This window comes from Gopherus evgoodei, chromosome 5 (genome assembly GCF_007399415.2).
Source record: "Gopherus evgoodei ecotype Sinaloan lineage chromosome 5, rGopEvg1_v1.p, whole genome shotgun sequence".
NCBI classification, from domain to species: Eukaryota; Metazoa; Chordata; order Testudines; family Testudinidae; genus Gopherus; species Gopherus evgoodei.
In genome coordinates this window covers 36,047,451-36,074,405 of record NC_044326.1, presented here as the reverse complement: position 1 = coordinate 36,074,405, position 26,955 = coordinate 36,047,451, and the positions used below count along the sequence as shown (strand labels likewise).

Sequence of the window (26,955 nt, the reverse complement as noted above, 5' to 3'; positions counted from 1 at the left end):
CTCTCCCTCGCAATGGAGCCTTTGATAAATTATTCATTGGATAGAAAAGGCTGCAGCTGAAGTGCTGATGTCAGGAGGAAGGAGTCTAGTGCAGCAGCCCTGGTACAGCTACTGCTGCTTCTGCTGCAGAGACACTCAGCCTGAGCATAAGGGTGCAGCATGCTGCCTGGCTCCTACTCCTGTTCCAGCCTCCTGTGCAGTAGCAGCAGCAGCAGCAGTGCTCGGGCCAAGGGTGCAGGGCCAAAAGGGGACCACGAGGAAGAGGAGGAAGGAACGGTATGGCTCTCCTACGAAGCAGCGGCTGCAGCGGCGGTTCTCTCTTTCTCTTGGTTCTGGCAGTGGCATGCCTACTGCAGCGTGCCCAGGTGAAAAAGCCAGTCCGATGCCCTGCCACATGCAGCTGCACCAAAGAATCCATTATTTGTGTGGGATCCCCTGGTGTGCCGCGAATCATCCCCAGCGACATCAGCTCCTTGTAAGTTAAACCTTCCTACACCAGAGTTTTCCTGGGCAGCGGCCAGGTGCCCCTCACCCCATTCCTTCTTTGTGGTTTGGGATTCTTTTCTTTAAGTTGGGGTTTTGGTTTCCCTGCTGGATGCTGGCTTCTTGACGGATGCTAAGATCCCAGTAATGTGCAGTTTTGTTAGTGTATGGCAGTGTCTGTGCTTTCCATTGCTGAAATATTGCACTGCCATGCAACTGCAAAGGAGTTAGATTTTCGTATCTGAAAGACCTTTTCAAACGAGAAATCTTGACTGCACCATTTCTACAGCAGATATGTAAGGGAAGGAAAATGCATGTATGTATATATGTACTTACCATGTGTAAATCTTATGGACCTGAGGGGATGGCAAGTGGCCATATTAAAGTGCTGTAGAATTAACGAAAGATTTACTCCCTGGTAATTATCTAATATGGCATATTACCTTGGGGAAAAGACTACACGGACTTCAGGAACTTCAGAGTTAGTTAGATGCATTTTTAATGTGAGTGGAACTGGAAATGATAGTGTTTTTAACTTGTGCCACTTTTAAATCTCATGTGCTTTTACTATTAATCCCGTTTAACACAAGTACTAATTTTCTTTTCTCTCTCTCTCTCTCTCTCTCTCTCTCTCTCGTTTTTTCTTCTCTATCAAAATCCAAAAATACAAGTGGGCAGACAAAACAATCCCCCCCCCACCCAGTGGAGAGAGGTTGCCAAGAGGCTAAAAGTGCATGGTATTAAAGATTAAAGTGAGGGAACTTCACAAGCTTAGTGGGGAGAAACAGGGACAGGAGCAGAATTAAACACCCTTTAAACATGAATATTGACCCCCTTTGCTGGGATATTATAAAAAGGGGCCAGGCCATCCAACGGGGTGGATATTGTGATGCTGCTAGTGGAGGTGGTGATCATGAGCCTTATTTAATTGTTGGATTTTCCTGGGGTTTTTTTTTCCTCTCAGGAGCCTGGTAAATGGAACCTTTTCTGAAATCAAGGACAGAATGTTTGCCCATCTGCCTTGCCTGCAGCTGCTGTAAGTACTGCACTTCCTCAACGAAACACAGCTCTAACTAAAACTTTTGCCAATATCCCCCTAGAATAGATATAGGCACCATGGTATCTTCAGAAAGAAGATAATGGATAAGTTAATCTCTGGGGTAACTCCATTGACTTCAGTGGTGTAACAATACACCAGGAATGAATTTGCTTCATTGACAATATGGCATAAAACCATTTAGGAAATTATTGCTAATTTACTAAACAAAGACAATAGGTTTCTCTGCTGTTTTAATTATTTTTAAGGCCCATACTAAACAAATTTAGGATAGAATTCTCCTCTTGGAGTCACATGATTGATCTAACTCCAACATCATGTTCATTCTATGCTAATATATCTGACATTAACTGTGCAGGGCGGGGTGAGGGTGGTATTGATATCAGTGGTAATTTGCTCTTCTAGGGAGAGTGGACTGTCAGAGTCCAGATCATTCAAGTACATTTGAGAGGAGAATTTGGTGCTACCTATCAGAGTTCAAAGTCTCTTAAGCAAATTGTGTTGGGCTGAATGTGTCTGAGTGGAAAATGTGGGGCTTTGAGGTCACAGGTTCCAGTCCCACCAAACCGATCTAGAAAGTGATGACTATTCTGCAGGAAGGACAGTGCAGTGGTTAGGGTGTTACGCTGGGACATGGGATCCCTGTGTTCAATTTTCTGCTTTGCTGCAGACTTCCTGGGTGACCTTGAACAAGCTGCTTAGTCTTCCTGGCCCAGGTATTTAGGTATTGCTGTGTTTAGTGATGCAATGCCCAACTGATTTAGGAGCCTACATCTCATTTTCAAAGGGGATTTAGGCACTTAGGACCCTAAATCCCCTTGACAGTGCCTTAGTGCTACATCAGTAAACATGTGGATAGTAGCACTTCCCTGTGTTAGAGGGTGTTGTGAGAATAAACACATTAAAAGATTGAGAGGCACTACAGAAATGGGAGCATGTAAGTACCATAGACAGATCATTTAAAACCAGGGTCTGCTGAGACAGAATAGCCCCTGGTGGCCTCTTGTGGGAGGGGCAAATGGGGCTAAGCCCCACCAGTTCAATCCTCTCACCTTTATTTCTTTGAATAAACATAAACAAACAAATATAATTGTGCCAAATGGCTTTGTTTCCCCCCCTCTTTCCAGCAGCACAGTGGAGAGAACACTGGGGAGCGAAGGGAAGACAGGACGAAGACAGGCCTTCATCCCCTTCAGTGCAGCACCACAGAGTGCAGCTAGGAAAGGGAGGGGCTGGCAGAGTCTAGCACCTTCAATACAGCAGCCCCCTGGCCTTTGTGTTTAGTGGAAAAAGGCGCTGAGTTAGAAAAATGTATTAACAAACCAGCTGCCACATTTGAAAACACTTGTGTGTGTGGTAAGGGAAAAAACGTGTTTAACATGGTGCTAGTTAACGTGTTTATTAATACAAAGCTTTTTCTCACTATAGACTGCCCTCAGGGGAAGGAAAGTCTGGAGGCCTCCAGCTCTTAAGACCCGAGCTCTTCCCTTCATTGAAAGTATAGAGCAGGGCTGAGATGAGAGCACACTCACAGGGCACTTTCTTGGTCCTCTTTGGGGCTACAGAAGATTTGCCCAAGAGAGCTGGAGTGCAAGTATAACCCACACACCTTCTGGGTGTGGTGTTCTATCCCATCTAGTGGCACTCAGACCACTTAGAGAGGGATTAATGAGTCTGCTCTACAGCCTTAGCTAAGGGCCATGTGGCTTTTAGCTCATGCACTAGAGGCTCATGCATTGAGGGCCCAGGTTTGAGCCCTCCTGCCAACAACCGGGATCCGTCGCTGTTACACAAGCTCAGCCCCAGTGCCGAGATCCATCCCCCACCCTTCAGAAGCAGTGTGAGGAGTCCAAAGAGGGGAAGGCCAAGGCAAAGGGAGTGAAGACCTGGCCTGACAGTGATTTGAAGGAAATGGCAGGTAGAGGCCTGTATCCTGAGGGGAGGGCAACATGGAAGGGGCTGCCTGTTTATTTTTTTCAGAAGTTGGGGTACAGTGGTGAGATTACCAGCAGAGAATATTGCAAAGTGGGGTATCAGATTGTTCAGTGGGGGAGAAGGAAGAACCCCAGCATGGTTAGTTTGTTCATGTTATTGGGGAGCTCAGAATTGCGGTGGAGTGTCTAAGTGCCATATCAACCATTTACCTTGCCCCCTGCCCCAGTCAAATTTTGCTGACTACTGTATTTTATAATTTTGCTTTTCAAACACAGGAATGTGAATGATATGAAGGAAGTAGCTTAAGGTGTGAACTGAAATAACCATTGCTCTTTGCAATCTTTGGTACTGGCTCTTATGTGTTAGTAACCCTGGTAAAATAGCAATATAGGGATTTATTTTAATTGCCATCTCAATCTTTCTCAGATTTCTTTGGGTTAATTTAAAGAGTATTTGTCTAGAATTAGCAGACTGACCTAGGCTTGCAGAGCAAGTTTGTATTTCATATTCATTAGCTTTCCAAATTAATTTTAGTAAAATACCTAAAACTATGCAAAAAGAGGATTACTACATGGTTATAATAAGAGATAAATGCAGACGTGTTCACTTGTAGCTGCTGGGAGTTCCAGGAGCCCTTGTTAGATTTTAGAAGTAGTCTTTCCTTTGAGTGGGGTTTCCTTTTCATAGACTAATGGGATGAAGAAAGAGCACATTTTTTATCAGATACTTGCATATACAAGCATTACAGGGCAGCTTCTCCCCCCTACGCTGAGCAGAGCTGTGGCTGGCTGTAGTTCCCTAATCCCCAGCCTCACAGCCATGGCACAAGTTAGAGTGGCACCTGCCCAGCGCTATCTAACTTACATTACTGACCTAAGGTTCCGTGGGTGGGGCAGAGCTGCCTCTGCTGGCAGAGAATATAGGGGGAGTTCTCTGCTGACTATCTCTGGCCACTTTACAGAGAATATAGGGGGAGTTCTCTGCTGACTATCTCTGGCCACTTTACAGAAAATATAGGGGGAGTTCTCTGTTGACTAACTCTGGCCACTTTAAGGCCACTTTGCACCACTGATGTGGCACAAGGTGGCCGTAGTGCACCAGAAAATCTAGCCCGCTGTGCCTTTCAACCAAGGTGGATGATTCATGTCATGGAGTATACTTTCTAAAGCATGGAAGACATTAATTAGGGGTCAGATTATGCCATTGATTTTTTTAAAGCAGCACTCCATAATATTTTCCACATGCTGTATTGATGGGATAATATGGGCCTGAGTCAGTAAGATTAGGCTGATACTAGTCAATAAATATGACTGGCATAATACTCTGTGTCAGGTTTTCATCGGCTTTCCTAATGGCTGCTCTCCATTTTCAGCTTGCTGAACTCTAACTCATTTACTATCATACGAGATGATGCCTTTGCTGGTCTCTTCCATCTAGAGTACCTGTAAGTTCTGTATTTTATGTATTTGCCAGTCTTTTATAAACCAAGATGTTTTGATGAGTTGCCAAAACTCCTGCCTTGGAGAAACAGTTTTCCCTGTGATTACGAAGGTCAAAAAAAGTGGAGGGATTTATGTTCCATTTTCTGTTCAAATGTCTCATACAGCTGCCTACCATTTTTTAGATGTTGCAGAGTATTTTTAAAATATGCCATACATGCTGGAGTGACTCTGTATAGACACGATTCACTGAAATGGGACTGGTGATCTAGAACTGGTGTTAGATATGCAGGCCAATTCCATCTGTTACATGTAATAGAGGAGTTTGAAATGTCAATCAGTAGATAATGGCTTGCTGCCAAGTCCTAGCAGGAGAGGTGCAGAGTATAAGAGTCGTTCTATTTGTAGCCATGATCCCCTTCTTCATTCTCCCCATCCACACTCTCCCTGCAGTATCTTTGCCACCCCAGTCTTTCATTTATACTTCATCCTCTTTCTTCTTAGCTCAGTTTGCTCCTTCCCTTTATGCTGCTTCATTTCCTCTTTCTCACCACCCTTTCTTTCTCTTTTTTTAAAAGAATACTAATCGTATTATCTGGTTATCCTCACTTCACAGTCAAAGGGATTTTCAAAGACTCATCTGCTTTCATATCTCAAAGCAGATAGAGTCTGAACACATTCTGGGTACAAGATACATCCCTCCAATAACTTTTCAGTGTTGAAAGAAACTTCCCCTTTTATAGATTCTCACTATTATATTGCTGCCTGGAGGAGTGTCATGAATACTAACCTCTGCTAATGCCTTTATACGTCTATAGGCAGTTACTGCTAAACATGCTGCATTCAGAACTAATATTATAATATGGAGGAGCAGCCAGCAATAGAAGTAACAGATCTGGAAATAGTGGTATATGGCAAACAGCCTATGCTGTAATCCATGATTCTACAGCACCTGGATTTTTCAGTGACAGCAGTAATCAGTTTTACAGCTGGAGGCATCAAAATGTAAAAAGCGTGTGGAAGGTAAAAAAAAAAGCCCAAAAAAACCAACCAAACAAAAAAACCCACTTTCAAATCTGGGTCTGTTGCGGGCTGGCTTCAGCTTCCAACTAGTGCTCATGAGGAGCCCAAGATAGAGCATGTTACAATAGCCTGTGTTTGTAGAGACGGATGCAAGGGGCAGGCCCACATTTGAAGGAAATGTATGGAGTCTCTTAGTCATTTGATCAAATGTAGCGTTCTGTCAAGAAACAGAGACAAATCTAACAAGACCCCAAGACTGCAACCCACTTTAACCAATGCCAGACAGATGCTCCTAGCTAAGGTTATGATCAACATCTCTGCCAATTCTTCAAAATGTTTCCTCCTGCCAAGAGACCTCACCTCTGCCTTTTGTAAATTGAACCTAAGCAGCGATATTTCCTCCACATGAATTATAAGCAGCATTAATACTCCAGTATTCAGTTTCTCCCAGGCATCAGTAACCAGACCCAGCATAGAGAATAAAGAAACTTCCCTGACAAATGAGAAAGTTTCTTTGTGTACAAAATAAGAGATCAAGGAGGAGGGCAGGCTAGGGAGTATGCACAACAAGTAATATTGCCAAAAATAACTACATCATTTCTACACTATTAAGAGCAACACATATATAAATACTGCCAAGATTACTGGGCTATGTTAAGTGTCTGAATATATAAGCCTAGGAGCTCTGAAAAAGGACTGGGCTAATAGACTGTCAGTCATTAGAGAGTGACACTGATAGGTGCATTCTCACAGAATAGTCCCTTCAGGACAAGATTCAGCAAGGCAGGAATCTATATTTACTGGGCCATGCAGTCACTGAGTCCCAGTCCAGACTTCCCCATCTTGAAACATTGAGTTTGATGGAGCTATGGCTATTTACACCAAATGAGGAGGCAACAGATCTTGGTAAGGCAGAAAAAACCTTCTGTCTCCTCAAAGGATGAGAAAATAGCTCCAGCTGCCTTGGATATGGTGTATGGGGACAATGTGGCCTTTGGGAGTGCACATGGAATTCATGACTAAAGGCAACCTTCTGAAGGAGTAGACTGACTCCTTTCTAATGTCCTTATCTGTGCTCTTGATGTTAAGAGGGGTCCCTGTCACTTCATGAAGATGAACAGTTACTACAGAGCTGAGCACCAATATATGAACCTAGACAGATAGTGAAGAGCCAAAGACAGTGTAACTGTTCACAGCAGCTGACTTTGCTCTCTAACCCCCAAACAAAATTATTTCTCCAACACCTTAGTTACTCGAAACGTAGGGAGTCATTCTGCAATTTCCATGGCCAGTCCTGGTGGTGAACCCACAAGGTGTAGCCCCCAAGGAGACTATAAAGATTTCAGTCCAGATGCTGAAATATAGGTAGGTTCATTTTATTGTCCTCACCTTTGTTCCACCACTTTCCTATTGCGTCTCTCTGCTGCTATTGGCTCTCTTTGTTTTATTCTTAATTTACTTTGTCCAAAGGAGCTTACAGTCTATCTTCACACCACCACACATATCAAATGGCATTGCTAAGCACTGTGGAACCCAGGCCAACTCCCTCTCTCAGGTCTGCCAGTAGAAGTCCTCAGGGAATGATTAACTGGTTGGGAAGTGGGGAATAGGGTTATGTACACTGTCCATGCTTTTCCTTCTCTTTTCAACTCTTTCCCTTACATTCTCTCTCTCTCTCGTTCGGACTGTCACCTTTTTCTTCTCTTGTGCTTTGGCCATAAGAGAAAGGAAAAGGGAATGTAAATAGCTCTACTGATATTTCTTCGGCATCAGATATGAGCCTATGTAGATACTTACTAAGTTAGTAGGTGATAGGTTAAAACATACATACTAATACTGTTAATTAAGGTATTTAAATATATATATTTATTATTTTTCTGTGTAGATTTATTGAAGGAAACAAAATAGAAACCATTTCAAGAAATGCATTCCGTGGCCTTCGCGATCTGACTCACCTGTAAGTCCTTTAACACTTATTATAAGTTATTTAAACATTGCCAGATTTTCCAAAACTCAGGCCTCAAGCGCTTCTGTAACTGTTTTTACTGTTAATGGTGGAGGCTCTTGCCCCTTTAAAGAAAACTAGTTTTTGGCTGCGTAGGACATTTCCATCTTAATCTCTGCACATGGGCTAATTCAGACTTTTACAACGTGGCTTCCAGTAAATTTAAAAATATTGATGTTCTGATGATACTCCAGGGTTTTCACCTGAGTTACACACACTCACAACCTGAACATGCAACCTTTACTTGTGCAAGCAGTTCTTATTACTAATATCTTGGCTACTGCATGTTCAATTAGAGTTAAAATTCCATTTACTTTTCAGCATTTTATTGCTTGTTTGTGTATTTCATTCCACTTGGACAATAAAAACCAATTGACCAATTTCCCTTTTGTTTCTAGTCATCTTCACTTTCTGTTTTCACACATTAGCAAAGATTCACAAGGAAGGTGGAGGCATAGTGTTTAATTCATTCATGACAACATCAAATCATTAGCATTATTTAAGTGACGCTAGACTTGATAGGAGTCAAGATAATAAGATCTAACTTTTTTTTTTCTAGTTCTTTGGCTAATAACAACATTAAAGCTCTGCCAAGGGATATCTTCAGTGATTTAGATTCTCTGATTGAATTGTAAGTAATGAAAATCTTTTTATTGGTTGCCTGTCATTGTGACTCTATTAATCTGTGCTTTAAGTTCCATTTTTTTTTGGTGTAGCTGAAATCCATGCTAAAAATAAATGCTTATTGTGTTGTATTAGCATTCTCATTCTAATATTGTTTGCTCAGTAGAAAATTAGACTTCACTTGTTGTTTATCACAATAGTGCACATGACCAGCCTTATTACTTATTTTCTGATGTTTCATGAAAATTCTTGAATTGAGGGGACACCATCAACTTTTAAAATCACAGTTTGTGTGAACATTTTTTTAATCCACTGTTGCTACAAGTAGCCCCTAAAATTACTGTTACTGAAAGAGATTAGATTAAAAAAATATTTTTCCCCTATTTTTTCATTTTGTATTTGACAGCACTTTGCTCAGGTTGTGTCAATATTTTTCTTGTGGCTAGTCAGTTTCCCCTATTGTTTGCCAGAGTCTGTCACACAGCAACAAGGGAGAGCAAAATATTTTTTTAAAGTAGGAAAATGTGATTGTTAAGCCACAAACATTGTCAAGAGGCTCAGGCAGGAATTGTACCTGGAACTACAGATACCTTACTTTTTGGAATTGACTCAATTTCACATTGATGGTGACCTTTTCAAGAATTTAAACACACTGTGAACATTTCAGATATTTGTGAAATTAGTCTCTGTATGCTCTGTTTCAGTGTAACATAGAAACTTCACTGATAAGGTTGTTACTGTCAGCTGCCTGTGTACTGGACTAGTATAGTGAAGCAAAGGATTCTATGAATTTCAGTGAAACTCTGAGACAATGGAAAAGCAGCAGAGTGGAAGGGAGCCTTCTTGTGAGGATTTTTAGTGAATTATAGTTCCAATCCTGCTAATGCTTATAAACGTGAAACACGTAAATAGATCTGTTCCATGCATAAAGGTACACATGTGCGTATTTCCAGAACTGGGGCCTGTATTTGTTATAAACAACGTTTCAGTGAACTGCAAAGACAATGAGTTGGGATAATAGATGGAAAATATTTTCCATCTTCTGTCAGAATCAATTTAAAACAATTCAGCTATTTTTGAATTAAGTATGTCAAGGTGTTAACAATTCTGCAGCTTTCATATCACTACCAACCATTTCAAATATGTTTATTTCTGTGTGTTTTTTTAGAGATTTAAGGGGAAATAAATTTGAGTGTGACTGCAAAGCCAAGTGGTTGTTTTTGTGGTTAAAGATGACAAATTCCACTGTTTCTGATGTCCTGTGTATTGGTCCAGCAGAATACCAGGATAAGAAGTTAAATGATGTCACAAGTTTTGATTATGAATGCACCACTACAGGTATTCAGAATATATATTTCTAAGCACACTACAAATTATTAAAGATTAGAAATTTAGATTAACCCCATATTACTATGTCAGCATGATTTGGGGGGAGAGGGAAGACGGTTCTATATACAGCACTTCAGAATAATAGAACAAGCCTAACTATTGAGAAGATGACATTTAGAAGTCAAAGGAAGTAGATGAGATTTTATTTGGATTAAGTGATAAAAGGGATAAGAGCTATGATTTTCAAATTCCATAATGTTTCATCATGACTCTGTGACTCAACTTTCTGTCACAGATCTTCTGCTGTTGTCTGGAATAAGGCAGTGTATCTATGTCAGAAGAACTTCCTGACGTCAATCTACATGCTAAATGACACCGTTGTATCTGTTGTCTTCGTTCACTAGACCGCAGCTTAGTAGCACTGTAACAAGTATGTGTCAGCAGTGTTTCCAGCAATTAATTATGCAGACCCATAATAATGGAGAAAAATATTGGATAATACTAGTGCTGCATGGCTTAGGAACCTGGTATTTGTTATACGTTAGCCAGTAAAAAGCATTCTCTAGGATGTGGAGACAAACTTGCATGAAGTTCTAATCATCAGAAGGTGATTACAGACCAAACATAACAATCAGTTATCTGTGTTTGAATACAATCGTACTATATTAAGAATATTAGCCACTAATGTTGAGTTATTCTTGTATATGATGAGAGCAAATTGCACCTGAAAGAAGTTGGTTCAATAAAAGATACTACCTTACCTGCCTTATCTCTCTCACCTGAAGGTATGGCAATCATATTAATGGTATTTGAGTTCTCATCTCTGCAAAAGCAGCCTGTCAGGAATGAGGTAGAGCTCTTAAAATCTTGTGTAAGAGACAACATAAAAGTTGATTACCAGTGTTGCAAAGATAAACTTCCAAGCCCAGGTCTGAAATATAACCCAAGCACCATATATAAAAAGTGAAAAGAATAAACTCTAATGTGTATGTCAGGAGAAGCAGCAGAGGTGAAGGATGATAATTCCTTGTGTAGACAAATTGATGTCAAAAACAGAAGACAGAAATTGCTGGGAACCATACCAGAAATCTCCATTACTGTGTCTGCTGATCCACAATGATGCAAAAACACAAAGTTTAATTTACCTCAATCTGAATTCATTAAAAGGTTACTGTTGCGTGAGCACTGGCTTAGTGCTGTGTAAACTTTGACAGCCAGATCTTCAGAGCTGCCCTGATTTACAGCAGCTAAGGATATGCTTTAGATCTACTCTCTCTGTAAGCGTATGACAGTATACGTGTAACTGTGCAGTTGTCATAGGCAAAATTCAATCCTGCTGTTACTTCACTGTCCTGATGTAAATGAATTTACACTCGGGATAAATCTGACCCCGTATGCGCTAGGGATTATGTAAGAAACTAGGGTTTTATGTCATGTAATGACTGACTGCCTGCTTGAATACTTGTGCAACTGCAGTCAGAGAAGCACTGAGGCAGGGTAGTATAGGATATTTTCAAACCCCATAGCCAGTCAGTTGCTAGCTGATCTGAACAAAGAAAACCGTGTCACCTCACGAATACTGACGTAGTTAGCAACATGCCTTTCAGTTTTTTTAATAACAGCATGAGAGCAAATTGTAGAAAAATTGGAGCTGTGACTTAGGGCCTCCTTAAAAGGTGTTTGGAGGGGAACAGTCTTTATGACGCCATGGCACACCTGGTGGCTGAGCTTTGTGACTTTGTCCTCACCCACAACCATTTCAGATTTGGGAACAAGTTATGGCTTCAAGTCAGTGGCACTGTTATTGGTACCCGCATGGCCCCACAATATGCCAACATTTTTTATGACTGACTTAGAACAATGCTTCCTCAGCTCAGTTACTGGGAGTGGACCACATCCACCCTGACTGAATTGGCCCTGTCAACACTGGTTCTCCCCTTGTGAGGTAACTCCCTTCTCTTCATGTGCCAATATATTTATGTCTGTATCTGTAATTTTCACTCCATGCATCTGAAGAAGTGTGGTTTTTTTACCCACAAAAGCTTATGCCCAAATAAATCTATTAGTCTTTAAGGTGCCACTGACTCCTTGTAGTCTTTATGAAGAAACAGTTTCTGGAATATAGAAAAAATTGTTCAGGGAGTGCACCATTGCTGAGGCAGCATAGTGCCCCAAGTGTGGAATTAAAAACTACCCACTTCTGAGCTCTAATACCTACTCTGCCCTCAACTCTGTCTGTAGCATCAGGCAAATCACAGCCTGTCTGCTCTTACTTTCCCTAGCTGTAAAGGGGGAATTGGGGCTTGTCTACAGTAGAAAGTTATTCCAAAGTAAGGCAGAGTGGGAATTTAAAAAGGCAGCATTTATTATGGAATAGCTCCCTGTATGGACACTCTTATTCTCTGGAATAAAAGTGCCTTTTTCTAGTTTCTTAATCCATTTCCAAAGTGTGTTAAGCAAGATCAGGAAAAGGCATTCGTCTGCCAGAATAAATGTGTGCACACAGGGAGCTGTTGCAGAATAGCTTGTTCAACCTTAGCTCTTCTGTTCAATTTCCCCTTATTTGGTCTGTGAAGATTAACGTTAACTTGCAAATTAATTAGTACAGTGATTTGAAGCTGTAAAGCAATATATACTGTAAGTGCTAAATGTATTCTTCTCCTACTCACTGAAGGACAGATGGTTATTCTGCTTTTTGTTCCTATCCCTCAATATAAGTCACTTTCACATAGTTGTTCACATTAATCTTCAATATCATCTTTCCCTCCCTTATCATGCATGGATTACTAGACCTTTCAATATGTTATATTCTTCAGTGATCCACATCAAGTATTACATGGATAATATGCGTAATTTTCAAAATACCTTTGATTTCAATAGGAATTTGTTTAGTAAGATTTACATCTCAGTGGCTCCATTGACATACCAGACCTGGTGAACTGAAGAACAGCAATCAATCAAAGGGATGCTATAAAATTGAAAAACACTTTTTAACACACTCGATTATTAAAACTGAAAGAATTTTAACAACCTAATGTTACCTTTAACCATTTTATCACTGTTTAGTTTTTGCATGTCTCACAGTTTGGACCATGAACATGGATGAATATATTTCACTTTTGTTTCTAGCCCATTATATTTTCACATTCTCCTACAATGGCACAGGGCTAAAGGGGCTTGGTTGCAAACACAGCAAAGCAATGTTTGTTTATTTTTAAAAACTCTTTCCGGGTTTCGTTAAACCTTATTTTATAAGGCTGCTTCTCTTTGACTCTAAGGCCCTTTTACATTGCACAGGAGGGCCTTAAAGTGGGTGCACATCTGGCAACGTAAAGAGACCTTAAAGTGGGCCTGTTTACATGGAGATAATCTGGAAAACTAATCCAAATTAACTAACGGTGCTAAATTAAAGTGGATTAAACTATATTAAACTCCTGTGTGGACGTTCTCATTCAGAATTAAACTTTATTCAGTTTAGCATAATGTAATTAATTTAAAAGAAACCAAATTATGGTCACTTTAATTCTGAATCAGGTTGTCTACACAGAGGTTTAAGTCATTTTAAATAATCCACTTTAAATTCACATTTTTAGTTCATTTGGATTAATTTTCCTGATGGGTGAGATCTATAAAGCAATCTACTGTATTGCACTCTAACTCCCCCATGTAGACCCTGATGGCACCCTCTAAAATGTACCTGGTTCACGTTAATGTATGTATCTTTCTTGAGCAGGTCAGCAGCGTCTTTATGTACCTTCTAGAGAGCAACGTTAGAGCGCTTTACAAATCACACACTTCAAATGCACTTTGCCCTATAGAGACCTGAGTGTCCCTATCTAAATAAGCCCTTATGTCCACTTACGGCCTCTCTACTGCTAGAGTGGTATAAAGGGGCCCTAGAAAATGCAAATCAGGCCCATAAAGTCTCAGTCTGAGGACAGATGACAGCATCTATTTACTGCATAACTCCATACCAATATATTTTATTAAAATGTTGTGTAAATTTGTAGTTGCTTTCACCAGTTTCTGTGAACTATTTATCAGCTGATTCAGTGAGAGTTTGATCAGTAATATTTCCATTGTTACTGTTCCAGTGATATAATAAACCCAGTGTCAGGTGTCAGTCAAAATAACTTTGTTGATATAGTATCACTTCTGAACAAGCTGTGGACCATATGATGCCAATGGGCAGGTTTGTTTTAATTCACAAACTTTATACACTTGCCCTAAGACTGTTCCAAACTGTTGTGATGTCCTGACAGATTTATTTAGTTTTTAGTACCCCCCTCTTTTTGTATCACATTGTGATAAAGTTGCCTCACGTGGCGCTACCTCCAGCCTCGTGCTGCATGCTGTGTGCCTGCAAGGCTAATATATTACAGATAATGTCCCATACTTATAAAACATAATAAATCAAGTCCCCAGCAGTCCATCAAAATGCAGCCCTGGCGCCTATCACCACACTCAGGCTCTTTGCAGCTTCAGCATCTCTCACTGGGCTCACCTCGTAAGTGTTGCTCCTGCATCTCTCACTATGCCTCATTGTAGCCTTCAGCCCTGTCTGGTCCTCCAGCTGCAGCTCTCCAGCTCAGACAGCCAGGCATCTCTCTGCCTAAGTTGAATAAATAACAGGTTGTGGACTACGGGCTCAATTCCAACTTCAGATTCAGCCTTCAACCCCCACTGGCCATGGCTCTCTGGCCCCTGCACTGACTTCCTGGCAATTCCTCCCTCTCTCCAAGGAGGGCCTATATAGCTTTCTGCTTTCTCAGATACCTCCTCCAGTCTCCAGATCTTTGGCAACTCTCACCTGCCAATTTCCTAACTCCCAGGCAGCTCTCACCTGCATGGCCCAGGTGCCTTCTCTTAACCCCAGTTGGGAAGCAGCTGATGAGACACAGGTACACTGGCCTCTTCCTTCTTAAAGGGCCAGCACCATGCTGTGACACACACTTTTAATATATGTATATCAGTAAAAGTTAAGAGTCACTGTTCCATCCTTAACTACATTTTTATGCTTTCATTTATTTTCACTCTCCACATATTTTACCTACCAATTTTCTCCAGTCTTTTAATTTTTCCAAAGGAATTGACAATAACAATACCCTTGCTTTCTAAATGTAATTGCTTTCACACCAGCATCATTGATATTATCAGCACAAATACACCCGGTTTTGGAAATAGGATCTGCTATTTCAGTGATTCAGGAGAACTTGCCACAAAATCTTATGCTTTGCTTTTGGTAGTTACCAGAAAAATGGTGGCTGTTCTCCCTATTAGCTGTGGAGTGGTAGATTTTCTGTTTATTTAATTGTACCTATCTAGTCCTACCTCCTGCAGCATGATTCCACAAAGGTGGGCCTTTCGAGTATGCATAGATGTAAAATCCAGCTTTTGGAAGCAATTAATAATTACTTTGGAGGGGAAATAAGGACATGCCTTTAACCACCACTGAGGTGCACAGAACTGGGCAAGAGCTTTTAAAGGGTAAGAGTGAGGACATGATTAAAATGTTGCTAAAATTCATGGGTCATCATACCCTTCCTGAATATGAAAAGTTAGCATGCACAGCATGGCCTAGGGAGTCTAGTATGTAAGGATGTCTGTGGGTCTGAGATGAATCTTCATCTTAATGAAAGACTCATCTTCTCCCACAAATATTTTTCCCCTCCTTGTAGAGAGGGTTTGTGTCACCCAAACTAGACCTGAACTCTGTTAATGATGCTCTTAATTGACCAACTGATGTCACCCTAAGTCTCTTTCCCTCATAATAGTCCCCTGCTCTGACCTGCCAAGCTACTGTTGCAACAGAACAAGTATGAGATTCAGACTTGAGTCTCCTGCTGTGCAACATATAAAATGAGCTCTAGGCTCACGTGAATTTTAGAGTAAAATTGACACACAGGCTGCGATTTTCAAAAGAGACTTAGGGAAGCATGTGAAAGTTGGACTCCCAACTCTTAGATGCTTTGGAAGCCTCAGCCGTCACCCTAGGTTTTCCACTAGATTATAACATTAAGGTAGGTCAAATTTTAAACCTAAAATACCTGACAATGTCCCTTTAAATTATACTTGTATTCATGTTTTTTTTTAAATTAAAAGTTCCCCTAGGTATACTTGGTCCTGCCTTGGCACAAAAGGCTGGACTAGATGACCTTTCGAGACCCTTTCTTGCCATACATTTCTGTCATTGCAGGTGTGAGGTAGCTGGGATGGAGTTATCCCAAGGAATTCACTTTGTCTGCTTTAATTGGAAATGTGCAGAAATTTCTATGTTGAATAAATAGCAGGTTGCAAATGCAGACTATGGGCTCAATTCCAACTTCAGATACACATGTGCAGATTTTTTTTTAAGATGCGATGCATAGCAATAAGTGACCAAAAGTTACTGTTGAACATGGAAACTTCTTTTTTGGGGTGAAATCCTGACTCTGTTGAAATAAATGGCAAAATTCCTGTGACTTCAGTGGTGCCAGGATTTCACGCTTTACATTCTACTCATAGACATACAGTACAATTTCTAGCTTTCTTTCTAGGTAAGTCAGTGGTCTGATTTCACAGATATCACACAAGATTGAATGCAGATTTTGCAGCTAACACCAATGACGTCTTGGTCTTCTTGGGAATTGAATTTTGGAAGGGAAATTTAAACTGCACAGAGCAGCCAACTATTCTCCCTATTGCTGCATGCCTAATTGTCACTCCATGACACTCCCTGTGTTAGGGCTGTTACAAGCTTAATCTTAAATTCAGAGTTCTTATTCCTAAAATAGTTTCCAATGGTACTGATTAGAAAACAAGACCCATGTGTCAACTGTTTTGTGTTTACAACATGAGATTTATTGTAATTTTTTAAAATGTCTCTTTCTAGATTTTGTTGTTCATCAGATTTTGCCATACCAGTCAGTGTCAGTAGATACATTCAACTCTAAGAATGATGTGTACGTAGCCATTGCACAGCCTAGCATGGAGAACTGCATGGTACTGGAATGGGATCACATTGAAATGAATTTCAGAAGTTATGACAACATCACAGGTACACATTTCAATGTGTCGGATTTAGACATGAAGTGGTGGTATCCTCAGCGTGTAATGGGAGAAGGGAAGAATTGGAATATGGAATTCACTGATACATCATGGAGTGGCCACTTGATGCTGTATCCTCTTATCATTCCACCATTGTTGAACCCCCACATTGAAGTCAATGGACCAAGGCCATAATGTGGACTAGATTGCTTAGAGAGCCATATCGATCTAATAGGATACAGCTCTTACCATAACAGAGTACACAAGCTTGGCATTTGTCTCTCTGATATTTAGCCTTCAGCAAAGGAAAAAAAAGTGTGAAATCCCAAACTGATCTCTTGATGCACTATCTAGCTTTTCCACGTACAGTTCATCTAGAAGATTAACATTAGGGTTCAGTTGGCATCATGTGCTCAAGAAAGTTCATCTTGCCTTCATGCTGACCTTCAAATGTACAAACTACTGCATGGCAAAATAAATGCAGTGCACCAAAATCTGTTCTGTTATACCCGTGCAACACCACTGAAATCAATGGGACTGCATAGGTGTAAGGAAGAGCAGTATTTTGACAAATCTGAATTAATTTTCTTTGTGTTTATTCCTGGGGGAATTTTGCACCACTGTCTGTGTGCATAATTCATGGGCTGTGCACATTTTTTTTTTTTTTTTTTTTTTTTTTTGCAGAAAATAGCTTCCGCCAGAAAGTTGCTGCGGAGGGCACTGTGGTGCTAGAACAGAGCAGTCACTCCTGACCAGCTAGGGAAGAGAAAGAGCCTATAGTGCAGGAGTGGGCAAACTTTTTTGACCTGAAGGCCACATCTGGCTATGGAAATTTTATGGTGGGCCATGAATGCTCACAAAATTGGGGGTGGGGGTGAGGGCTCCAGCTGGGGGTGTGGGCTCTGGAGTGGGGCCAGAAACAAGGACTTCAGGGTGCGAGATGGGGGAGCTCCGGGCTGGGGGTTGGGATTCGGGAAGGGCTGTGGGCTCCGGCTGGAGGTGCGAGCTCTGGGGTGGGGCCAGGGATGAAGGGTTTGGGGTGCAGGAGGGTGCTGCAGGCTGGGGGTGGAGCAGAGGCATTCGGAGTATGGGAGGAGGCTCTGGGCTGAGGCAGGGGGTTTTGGTGTGGGAGGGGGTACAGGCCCTGGCCTGGAGGTGCAGGTTCCAGAGGGGGGCCAGAAATGAGGGGTTCAGTGTGTGGGAGGGGTCTCCGGGCTGAGGCTGAGAGGTTGGGCTCCAGGCTGGGGCTGGGGTGTGTAGGGAGATGAGGGCTCTGGCTGGGGGTGCAGGCTCTGGAGTGGGGTTGGGGATGAGGGGTTTGGGTTTCAGGCAGGTGCTCTGGGCTGGGACAGAGGGGTTCGGATGGTGGGAGGGGGATCAGGGCTAAGGAAGGGGGCTGAGGCATGGGAGGAGGTCGGGGGTGCAGGCTCCAGTCAGCACTTACCTCAAGCTGCTCCTAGAAGCAGTGGCATGTCCCCTCTCTGGATCCTACGCGGAGGCGTGGCACTGACCAGGTGACTCTGCACGTTGCCTCATCTACAGGTGCCACCCCTGCAGCTCCCATTGGCTGAAGTTCCTGGCCAATAGGAACTGCAGAACCAAAGCTTGGGGCAGGGGCAGCACGCGGAACCCCTTGGCTGCCCCTGTGTGTAGGAGCTGGAGGGGGGACATGCCACTGCTTCCGGGAGCCACGCGGAGCCACGGCACATGCAGAGCAGGGCAAGCCCCCGACCCCACTTCCCAGCTGGAGTGCTGGAATGGGGAAAGCTCTTGACTCTGCTCCCTGGCAGGAGCTCGAGGGCTAGATTAAAAGGTCTGATGGGCTGGACATGGCCCATGGGCCGTAGTTTGCTCACCCCTGCTGTAGTGCCTTCTTCACAGGACCTGTTGGGCCAGGTCAGGAGATAGGGGATATGGGGAGACAGACAGCGTGGGCCTGCTGGGGGGTCAGATATGGGCTCATTAGGGCTAGTGGGGGAGGACAGACTGGGGCACGGGCTGAATGGGATCCAGATGCAAGGGGAAGGGGGAGGGAATGCAGGGCCACATAGGGACAGTGAGGTGCCTGAGTGGGGGCACAGAGACACATGAGGACGGGGCAGATGTGCGTGACTCAGTGGGAGAGACTAGGGGTCAGCCAGGGTCTGCATGCTGGAAGCTCACTAACAATCCCTCCCCGCCCCCCCACAAACCTGTTCCATATTTTTCCCACCCACACCCAACAACCCTCCAAGTTCACACCCAGGCTCCTTCCCAGCAATTACTTCCCTCTCCCTTAGCTCCTCCCTTACCCCTGATTCCCCCTGCACTGCTTCTGAGGGGTGTGGGAAATATGGTTCTGTAGTGTAGTTTAAATGAATTATTACTTAGATTTCTGTATTAATATGCCTAGTAAGGAATCTATTTGTCAAAAAACATTTTCTGAATCTTTTTTGTTTTCTGTATTGTTACAGACATACTTACTGACAGGTATTTTAAATAAATTACTAAAATAAATGAAACAGATATGATTCTATTGTGTTATTTTGACAAATAAAATATGCTGAATTTTGCAGAATATTAAAATATTATGCACAGAATTTTTAATTTTTCAGCGCATAATTTTTTCAATTTTTTGGTGCAGAATTCCTCCCGGAACATATGTTGCTGTTGCACAAGTAAAATATTTCATTTCAGAGAGGATGTGGGGGAATTCTCTTCAAAGTTATCTTAAAGCTTTATACAATAGGTACAGAAAGATATTGAGGTCGAATAAAAGTAATTATGTTTTGCTGACTTTACAGTTTTGGGGGAATAAGGGATTTCACAAGAAAAAAATGGATTAGGAGTAACGGCATAAGGAAACAGGGTATGAAGGGCATGTGTTCACCTATCACAAAGCAGTATTCCTACCTACCTCAATTTCACAGTGTTAAAATAGAGCTTCAGAATAGACATGCGCACACTCCAAATGTGCACATTTCAAAGACTTCATGTCATTGGACCAACTGGCTTCATTGTGCTGAACTGACAGGCCTTGAAACAACAGCGCTGTTTCAGGAATGCAGATTTGGTGCATTACAGGTGAATAGTAACCCAATGGAAAGCTCATTTAAGAATTTAGGGTTGCCCCATTTGGCCTGAATGGCTATTCAAAATTCAGGGCCTTGCCAGGGTGATTCCATTTGGATGAGAAATCAGTGATGTGTGTCAGGTGTGTTCTTGGTGTACTTTTGTTTATTCACAAAAAATATGCACAGAGGAGACAGAGGAAACAAACAACAGCGGACAGTTTGCTTGCTCAGAAATCCCCAAGTCTGCCACTTCAGCAAATTCTGTGCCCAAGAAACTATCTTTATGCTTCCTCTCAGGGTCACTGTCACAATTCCTTCTACTAGCTTTCTCCCTCCAATACACATAGCCAGCAACCAATGTCTTAGCTCCTGAAGCCAAGGGTTTCACTGCTTGAAAACCCGGCTGTTCCTTAATATCTGAAGTGGTCTTTCCTCATCTGTTGGATCAAAACATGTGATATGGCTCATGCAGTATGAATGAAAGCACTGTGTCATGCTGCCATGTAGAACATGAAAAGAAACTGGCAGCAGTGAAGATGACAAAATGAGGGATCAAGAAAGAGGGAACTTAGTAAATCTCTCTCTTTGTTTGGGTGGTTGAATTGTACTGTATTAGTAATTTTTGCTTTTTGTTTGAGCACCAGGTCAGTCCATTGTGGGATGCAAAGCAATCCTGATCGATGACCAGGTCTTTGTGGTGGTGGCACAGCTCTTCGGTGGCTCACACATCTACAAGTATGATGAAAGCTGGACAAAGTTTGTCAAATTCCAGGACATAGAAGTGTCTCGCATTTCCAAGCCAAATGATATAGAGCTGTTTCAGATAGACAGTGAAAAGTTTTTTGTCATAGCAGATAGCTCTAAAGCTGGTCTGTCAACCGTTTATAAATGGAATAACAAAGGATTCTACTCTTACCAGTCCCTGCATGAGTGGTTCAGGGACACAGATGCTGAGTTTGTTGATATAGATGGAAAATCTCATTTAATCCTGTCAAGCCGCTCACAAGTTCCCATTATACTTCAGTGGAACAAAAATTCAAAAAAGTTTGTTCCACACAGTGAAATCCCCAGCATGGAGGATGTCTTGGCTGTGAAGAGCTTCAGGATGCAAAACAGCCTCTACATTACGCTCACAAGGTTTATTGGTGACTCCAGAGTCATGAAGTGGAATAGCAAGCAGTTTGTGGAGATACAGGCTCTCCCATCTCGAGGGGCAATGACACTGCAGCCTTTCTCCTTTAAGAATAATCACTACCTAGCTCTAGGAAGTGACTACACCTTCTCCCAGATATACCAGTGGGATAACGAGAAGAATCTCTTTAGAATATTTAAAGAAATCTACGTGCAGGCACCTCGCTCTTTCACAGCTGTGTCAACTGATAGAAGAGATTTTTTCTTTGCTTCCAGTTTTAAAGGAAACACACAGATATTTGAACATATAATTGTTGACTTGAGTTTATGAAGGCTGTTGGAGTGAATCTCATGTCCAGTGAGACATTTTCACTTATCAGAAACAATAACAAAAAGACAGATTATTCATCTCCAAAAATAGGGCATACATGTGGAACTAGTAAGAAGTTTTCTGAACTTTTAGAATTTGCATATTAACCAGGGATTGCAATGACTTGGCTAACTGCATGACATGTCCATTATACCATTTTTAAAGACATTTTAAAACCTTTAATTATTCAGAGGCATGTGCAATGCATTAGAATTTATTCTGATATCTAAGACAGCTATGTGAATTTTACCTAAGAAATTGAATTAGATTGGACACCTCATAGGAACAAGAGAGGAGAAAAACCAATGTCAAACATGGAAACTGTTCTTTCCTCTAAACCTAACATTTCAGAAATGATACTTAAGAGTAAAGTCAACTGCACATATTTGTTGCTGAATTGTATAAATTGACATCAACCTTCAAAAACATTTTTTGTCATCTTGGTTCCTTGCGATTGATGGGCAGCATCTCTTTGTTCTTTATAATAAAACAAAGGTCATTGTTTTAATTCATATTGATAGTAGATGAGAGGGAAAGTTAAAAATTCTTTGACATCTTCCTGTTGATTTCAGAGAGAAAGCATGGATAAAAAAAAATCAGTGTGGATGACTGGATGGCAATGAAATAAAGGGCCTTTCGCTTCTAGATAATGGGTTCCCAACAGCTTCAGGTCAATAGTGACTGATAGTGGCATAGTTGTTTCCTGGCATATCTGAACTCAGCTGGTCTTAATTCAATTTGTAGCTCATAAGTATCTGTTTCACAAATACAAACGCTCCAACTGGCACTAACTCACACCTCTACTGGCAGTCTCAGTAGTGTGCCAAGGATTTTAATGAGTATGGAAACTGAACTACTCTCTCCTTAGGCCTGGTCTACACTACAGGGTTAAATTAGCCTAAATTATACAACTCCAGCTACGTGAATAATGTAGCTAGAGTCAACATAACTTAGGTTGACTTACTGCGGTGTCTATACCACGCTGGGTCTATGGGAGAAACTCTCACATCGACTTACCTTATGCTTCTCGTTCTGGTGGAGTACTGGAGTCGACGGGAGAGTGATCTGCAGTCGATTTAGTGAGTCTTCACTAGACTCATTAAATCGACCACCGGTGGATCGATTGCTGCAGCGTCGATCCCCGATAAGTGTAGACATACCCTTAGAGGAGGTCCTGCTTAACATAGATTGAAGCATACTTATGGGTCAGTGCAGGGAAGCCTGTATTGGTGTTGCCTGAGCTGGAGCCGTTCCATACATAAAGAGAGCATTTCATTCCATAAAGTTCTTCATCTCCTAAATTAGATTTCTGAAAACTGCAAGCTGTATTTTGGGTGATCCTCCCACCATGTGAAAGCCATAGTCTCCTCTGGTATGACCATGTCCACTGAAATCAATGGAGTTGTAGCTGCCTCAGATTAGTGCTAATGTTAGCAATAAAAGTACAGTGCTAGCTAAGAATTTTCACTTAGATCACCCCACGCTATCCAATTGACAAAAGGCTCTGGAAGCTCTATTGGATACAGAACCAAACCATATTTAGCAGTCTTTTAAACTCATTTTGGATGAATGCAGGCTGTACTGTTTATTCATCATCACAAATAGGTCAGCTGTGCCATGCATAGTCACTCTTCCAAGATGACAGAGAGGGACTGTGCGTTCAGTCACATGAATAGAGCCTTATGGTGGAAGCGCTGTCTCTCTACATGCTTTTGAGACAGTTGTATTATAGCAGAGTCCTTCTCTGACTCACGACTACAAATGTCACTTTACATTTTCATCTTGGATTCACATATTAAATTTTCTCCTTTTCATGAGACTTTTTGCTGCACGCTATGCAATTTATAAGGTTTTGTAAAGTAAGCTGAACAAATGAAACAGGTCAATATCCTTCCCCAGGCAAGGTTATCACAGCCTCACTGCTCTGACTGAGCCTAACATTTCTCATCATGGATAAGTAGCAACATGCCCAGTTATTACAAATGTAAATGTCTCTTGCTGACTCCTGGTTTAAAGATGCCCAGCATGTAAGCAATACTGCATGAGCAGATTAGGATGTGACAACTCCTCTCCTTGAAATAATAATCCATCCATGACCTGAAGCATCATTGCTTTCATCGAAAATGTTCTAGATCATATGAAATCAAAACATTACTGGCTTGCCAGAAAAATAGTTCAAATTATTGACATTTGTAAATTTCATTTAAGAATATTTTCCACTTAGTTGATAATCCCAGGTTTTATTTTATCTAAATATAAAAGATGGAGAGGCTTTAAGTGATCCTGTTTTCTGAGGTACTGCACTCCTACTGCACGGTGCTAATGGTCCTCAGTTCCCACTGTTTTCAGTCAGAGCCAAGGATTGTCTGACTGGGCCCTTCCTTGCTAAAGGCAGATCTCTTGCAGCTGTATTAACAGCTCTTCTAGGACTAAACTAATGGGTCCTATGTGACTATGATATGATAACCACATGGCTGACAGCCAACCACATTTCTTCCATTATTCCAGCTTGCTTTATGAAGTCTTATCGATTAAAGATGCACCTATACTGGTACAGCCACAATGTAGATGGCTCTTTAAATTTGGGGGCTGTCAAAAAACATTGCACACAATGTAGCTGCTCTACTATATGTATCCAGTATGAAAATGTAAATACATTTTTGTTATCTGTCCAAGAGGATCATTTCCCAGTGTGCTAACTCTTTCTTTCAGGGATCATTGCCAGTGTTGTATACATAACCAGCCTTTTTGAGCACAGTCCATATCACTCATTTGGGAAGAACCATAAATGAGAAAACTTACAGGCAATAAAAATGAATCCTGAAACCCACAAACCGATTTTAAGAGAGATGATAGTGGTCAGGAATTTTTTTTCCCCCAATGGCAAGAGACTATCTTTTTTGGGGGTTGGGGGAGTGGAGTGTACTCACTTGTGGGTAAGGAAGAGGATTTCAGGCTCAGATATCAGGGTCAGTGAAATTAACAATGTCTTATTGTTACAACCATGGCTACAGAGACAAAGTGATCTACAGAGGCTAGCTCATTCCCATGAGACCCGAAGAACAGATGAAAACAGATTTTTTGGGTAGACTGATGTTTCTGCTGAAAAGGTCGGTTGTCCAGAGAGCTGAGATCATCAGCCCTTTCACAGCTTCTGCAGTGAGTGTGTAGTTGGAAGGTGGCCTACCTTTCCTGCTGAATAGTGTCCAAAGGTGTAGTGAGATCAAAGGAACTAGGAGGGAGGTTGAAGGGAAATAAGTGAATGAAGAAAAGGGATCACATTAAGCCTCCAATTGTTAAATATATGTAGTATCGGGGAGGATCCTTGAAATTCCTAGTCTTCTCTGTTCCTGCTCCAAGGAGCTGATCTATAACACAACTGTAAAACCTGAAATTAAAAAAGAGGGTAAAAGGAGGTGTGGGATTTTGTTGCGAAAGTAACCAAGCATCTAAAACATAAAGTGCAAAACTTCAATAAAATAAACTACAAGTTTTCTTCTGTCTATCCAAATACAGCTACTATATTATCTCCATTGCTTATATTCTGTTAAAAAGCTTTGTTTTTGAGTAGTAAATAAATTACACATACCCCATCATTTCATTGAGACTGTCAGAAACATCAGGAAAGTACAAAGACACTGGCAAAGGATAACATGACATACCATTTAGTACAGTTTTTATGTATTTTAAAATGCATAAACTTGTGTAAAATGCAGTAATTTATATAAAATACATTTAATACTGTACGCAGGCTACAACGGAAGAGCATTTTAAGGCTGTATATACATTTAGCTCTTTTTGGTAAGGAGATCATGACAATCTGTGCTACTAATACACATATGTACTCTTTCATTATATGAATAAAAAGTAGTTAATGAGACAAATAATGATGCACTTTGTATGTTAAAATGATGGGGTTTTTGCTCAGAAAGTTGAAGCACCCAGTATGAGGGGGGTGAGGTAATGATGTCCCAGCTCAATTTTCCAAGGAATATTTCCAACGAAACACTGGAGTTCTTCAGGCTTCCGTGATAATAGAGCCTACATATTGTAGGCCTGGATGGAGCCCTAGGCATGGTTAAAAGTATGAGCACTAGATATTAGCTAACAAACCTAAACATATTCCTAAGAGAATGGTACAGGAACACACAGCTCCTTGCAAGATACAGATGGAATGATAGGATAATGGATGAGGCTGTTTTGTTTGACTATCAGATACAAGGTACAAGGATGGTAACTGATAACATCTGGAATGTAATACATAACTTGTTTGTATCAATGCAGAAAAAGAGAGTGGTAGGAGTGGCAGCTTTATATTGGCCAAGGGGTCAACACTCTGTCAATTGAGCTGATACATTGTTACCAACATACATGGGTTAGCGTACATGTGACTGGCTGGATGGGGTACTGAGACCGTGCCTTATTGACAATAAACCTGGCTGAGCCTTAGCCAGAGAACTGAGCCTGTGGTCTTTCTTTATGATTAACATCAAAGTTTGCTGAATCCGCTATCTATGCCAGTGCAGAAACACCAGAGCTCCAGCAAGACAGCCTGGGAGTGACATTCTACAAGTGTGATTCAGTCACTTCTACTCTCCTCATGTCAGCTGCAGAGCAAAGAATCTTTTGTCTCTTCTCTATTACTACCAAACATTAAGGACAAGCCAGCCCTTGTGTCCATATGTGCAGCTGGCCCACAATGACAACGCACTAATGACTAAACTGAGTGTGTGCCAGAACCATAAGAAAGGGCTGAGAAATTGACAGGGGCCCAGAAGTCAGTAGCTCTTTAAATAAAGATTTGCTTCTTGCTTATGTCTGCTTGAAAGCACGGTGCTAAGAAGCATGTAACAGACCCTGCATTAGAGTCTTATTAAGGGAGGCATGTTGACCAGATGATAGGTAGTAGCTATGGCTCCCAAACGTAATGGTGGAAACTCTACCACTTAAACTATTTAAAACAAAAATGGAGAAAGCAATACATCTTGTACCATCAAGGGGACATACTAGCTGACCTAACAAATCTTTTCCATCTCTGATTTCTATTATTCACTCTGTGCAGAAAGACCCAGTGTTGTATTTTGGCTGCAGTAATGAAAAATGACTAGACCTAAGGTGCTTTCTTTACTCAACTCTCTTGTTCTTTCTCTGCTGTTCTCTTGTTTCTTCACACGCTTTCCTCACACACACCCTAGTGTTATCATATGTATATTGCAGCTACTGTTTCCTAATCAATTCAGTTAGCATTAAATGTGACTCCTCTTCTGTCTTTAAAAAAATAAAGAAAATCTGAACTTTCAAACTGTAAAATAGTTAAATAGACTTTATACATTTATAATTAAGAGGTATAGTAGTAATCAAACTCTAAAATGACCTTATGGGTATTTGTATCTGAAATTTACTCTTATGACTTGCTGAATTTTATTATATCTGAATAATTTAAAAGAATGTAACAAGAATAAACGTTGGAATGTCATCAT

General features: G+C 41.3%; 1 protein-coding gene across 4 annotated transcripts; it reads left to right on the top strand.

Annotated features, from left to right (window-relative positions):
* On the top strand, nucleotides 1–26,819 carry LGI2 (leucine rich repeat LGI family member 2). Of its 4 annotated transcripts, none has more exons than XM_030564982.1 (8): nucleotides 1–276; nucleotides 1,448–1,519; nucleotides 4,848–4,919; nucleotides 7,823–7,894; nucleotides 8,502–8,573; nucleotides 9,735–9,904; nucleotides 16,767–16,931; nucleotides 20,619–26,819. In XM_030564982.1, exons 1-8 carry the CDS (start codon nucleotides 68–70, stop codon nucleotides 21,434–21,436), a joined length of 1,650 nt encoding a protein of 549 aa, XP_030420842.1. In that variant the 5' UTR covers nucleotides 1–67; the 3' UTR covers nucleotides 21,437–26,819. The 4 variants fall into 4 exon arrangements, with proteins under 4 accessions (XP_030420842.1, XP_030420840.1, XP_030420844.1 ...); XM_030564980.1 differs by having other exon boundaries at nucleotides 20,613–26,819; XM_030564984.1 differs by having other exon boundaries at nucleotides 186–475.
* The last annotated feature ends 136 nt before the right edge of the window (nucleotides 26,820–26,955 follow it).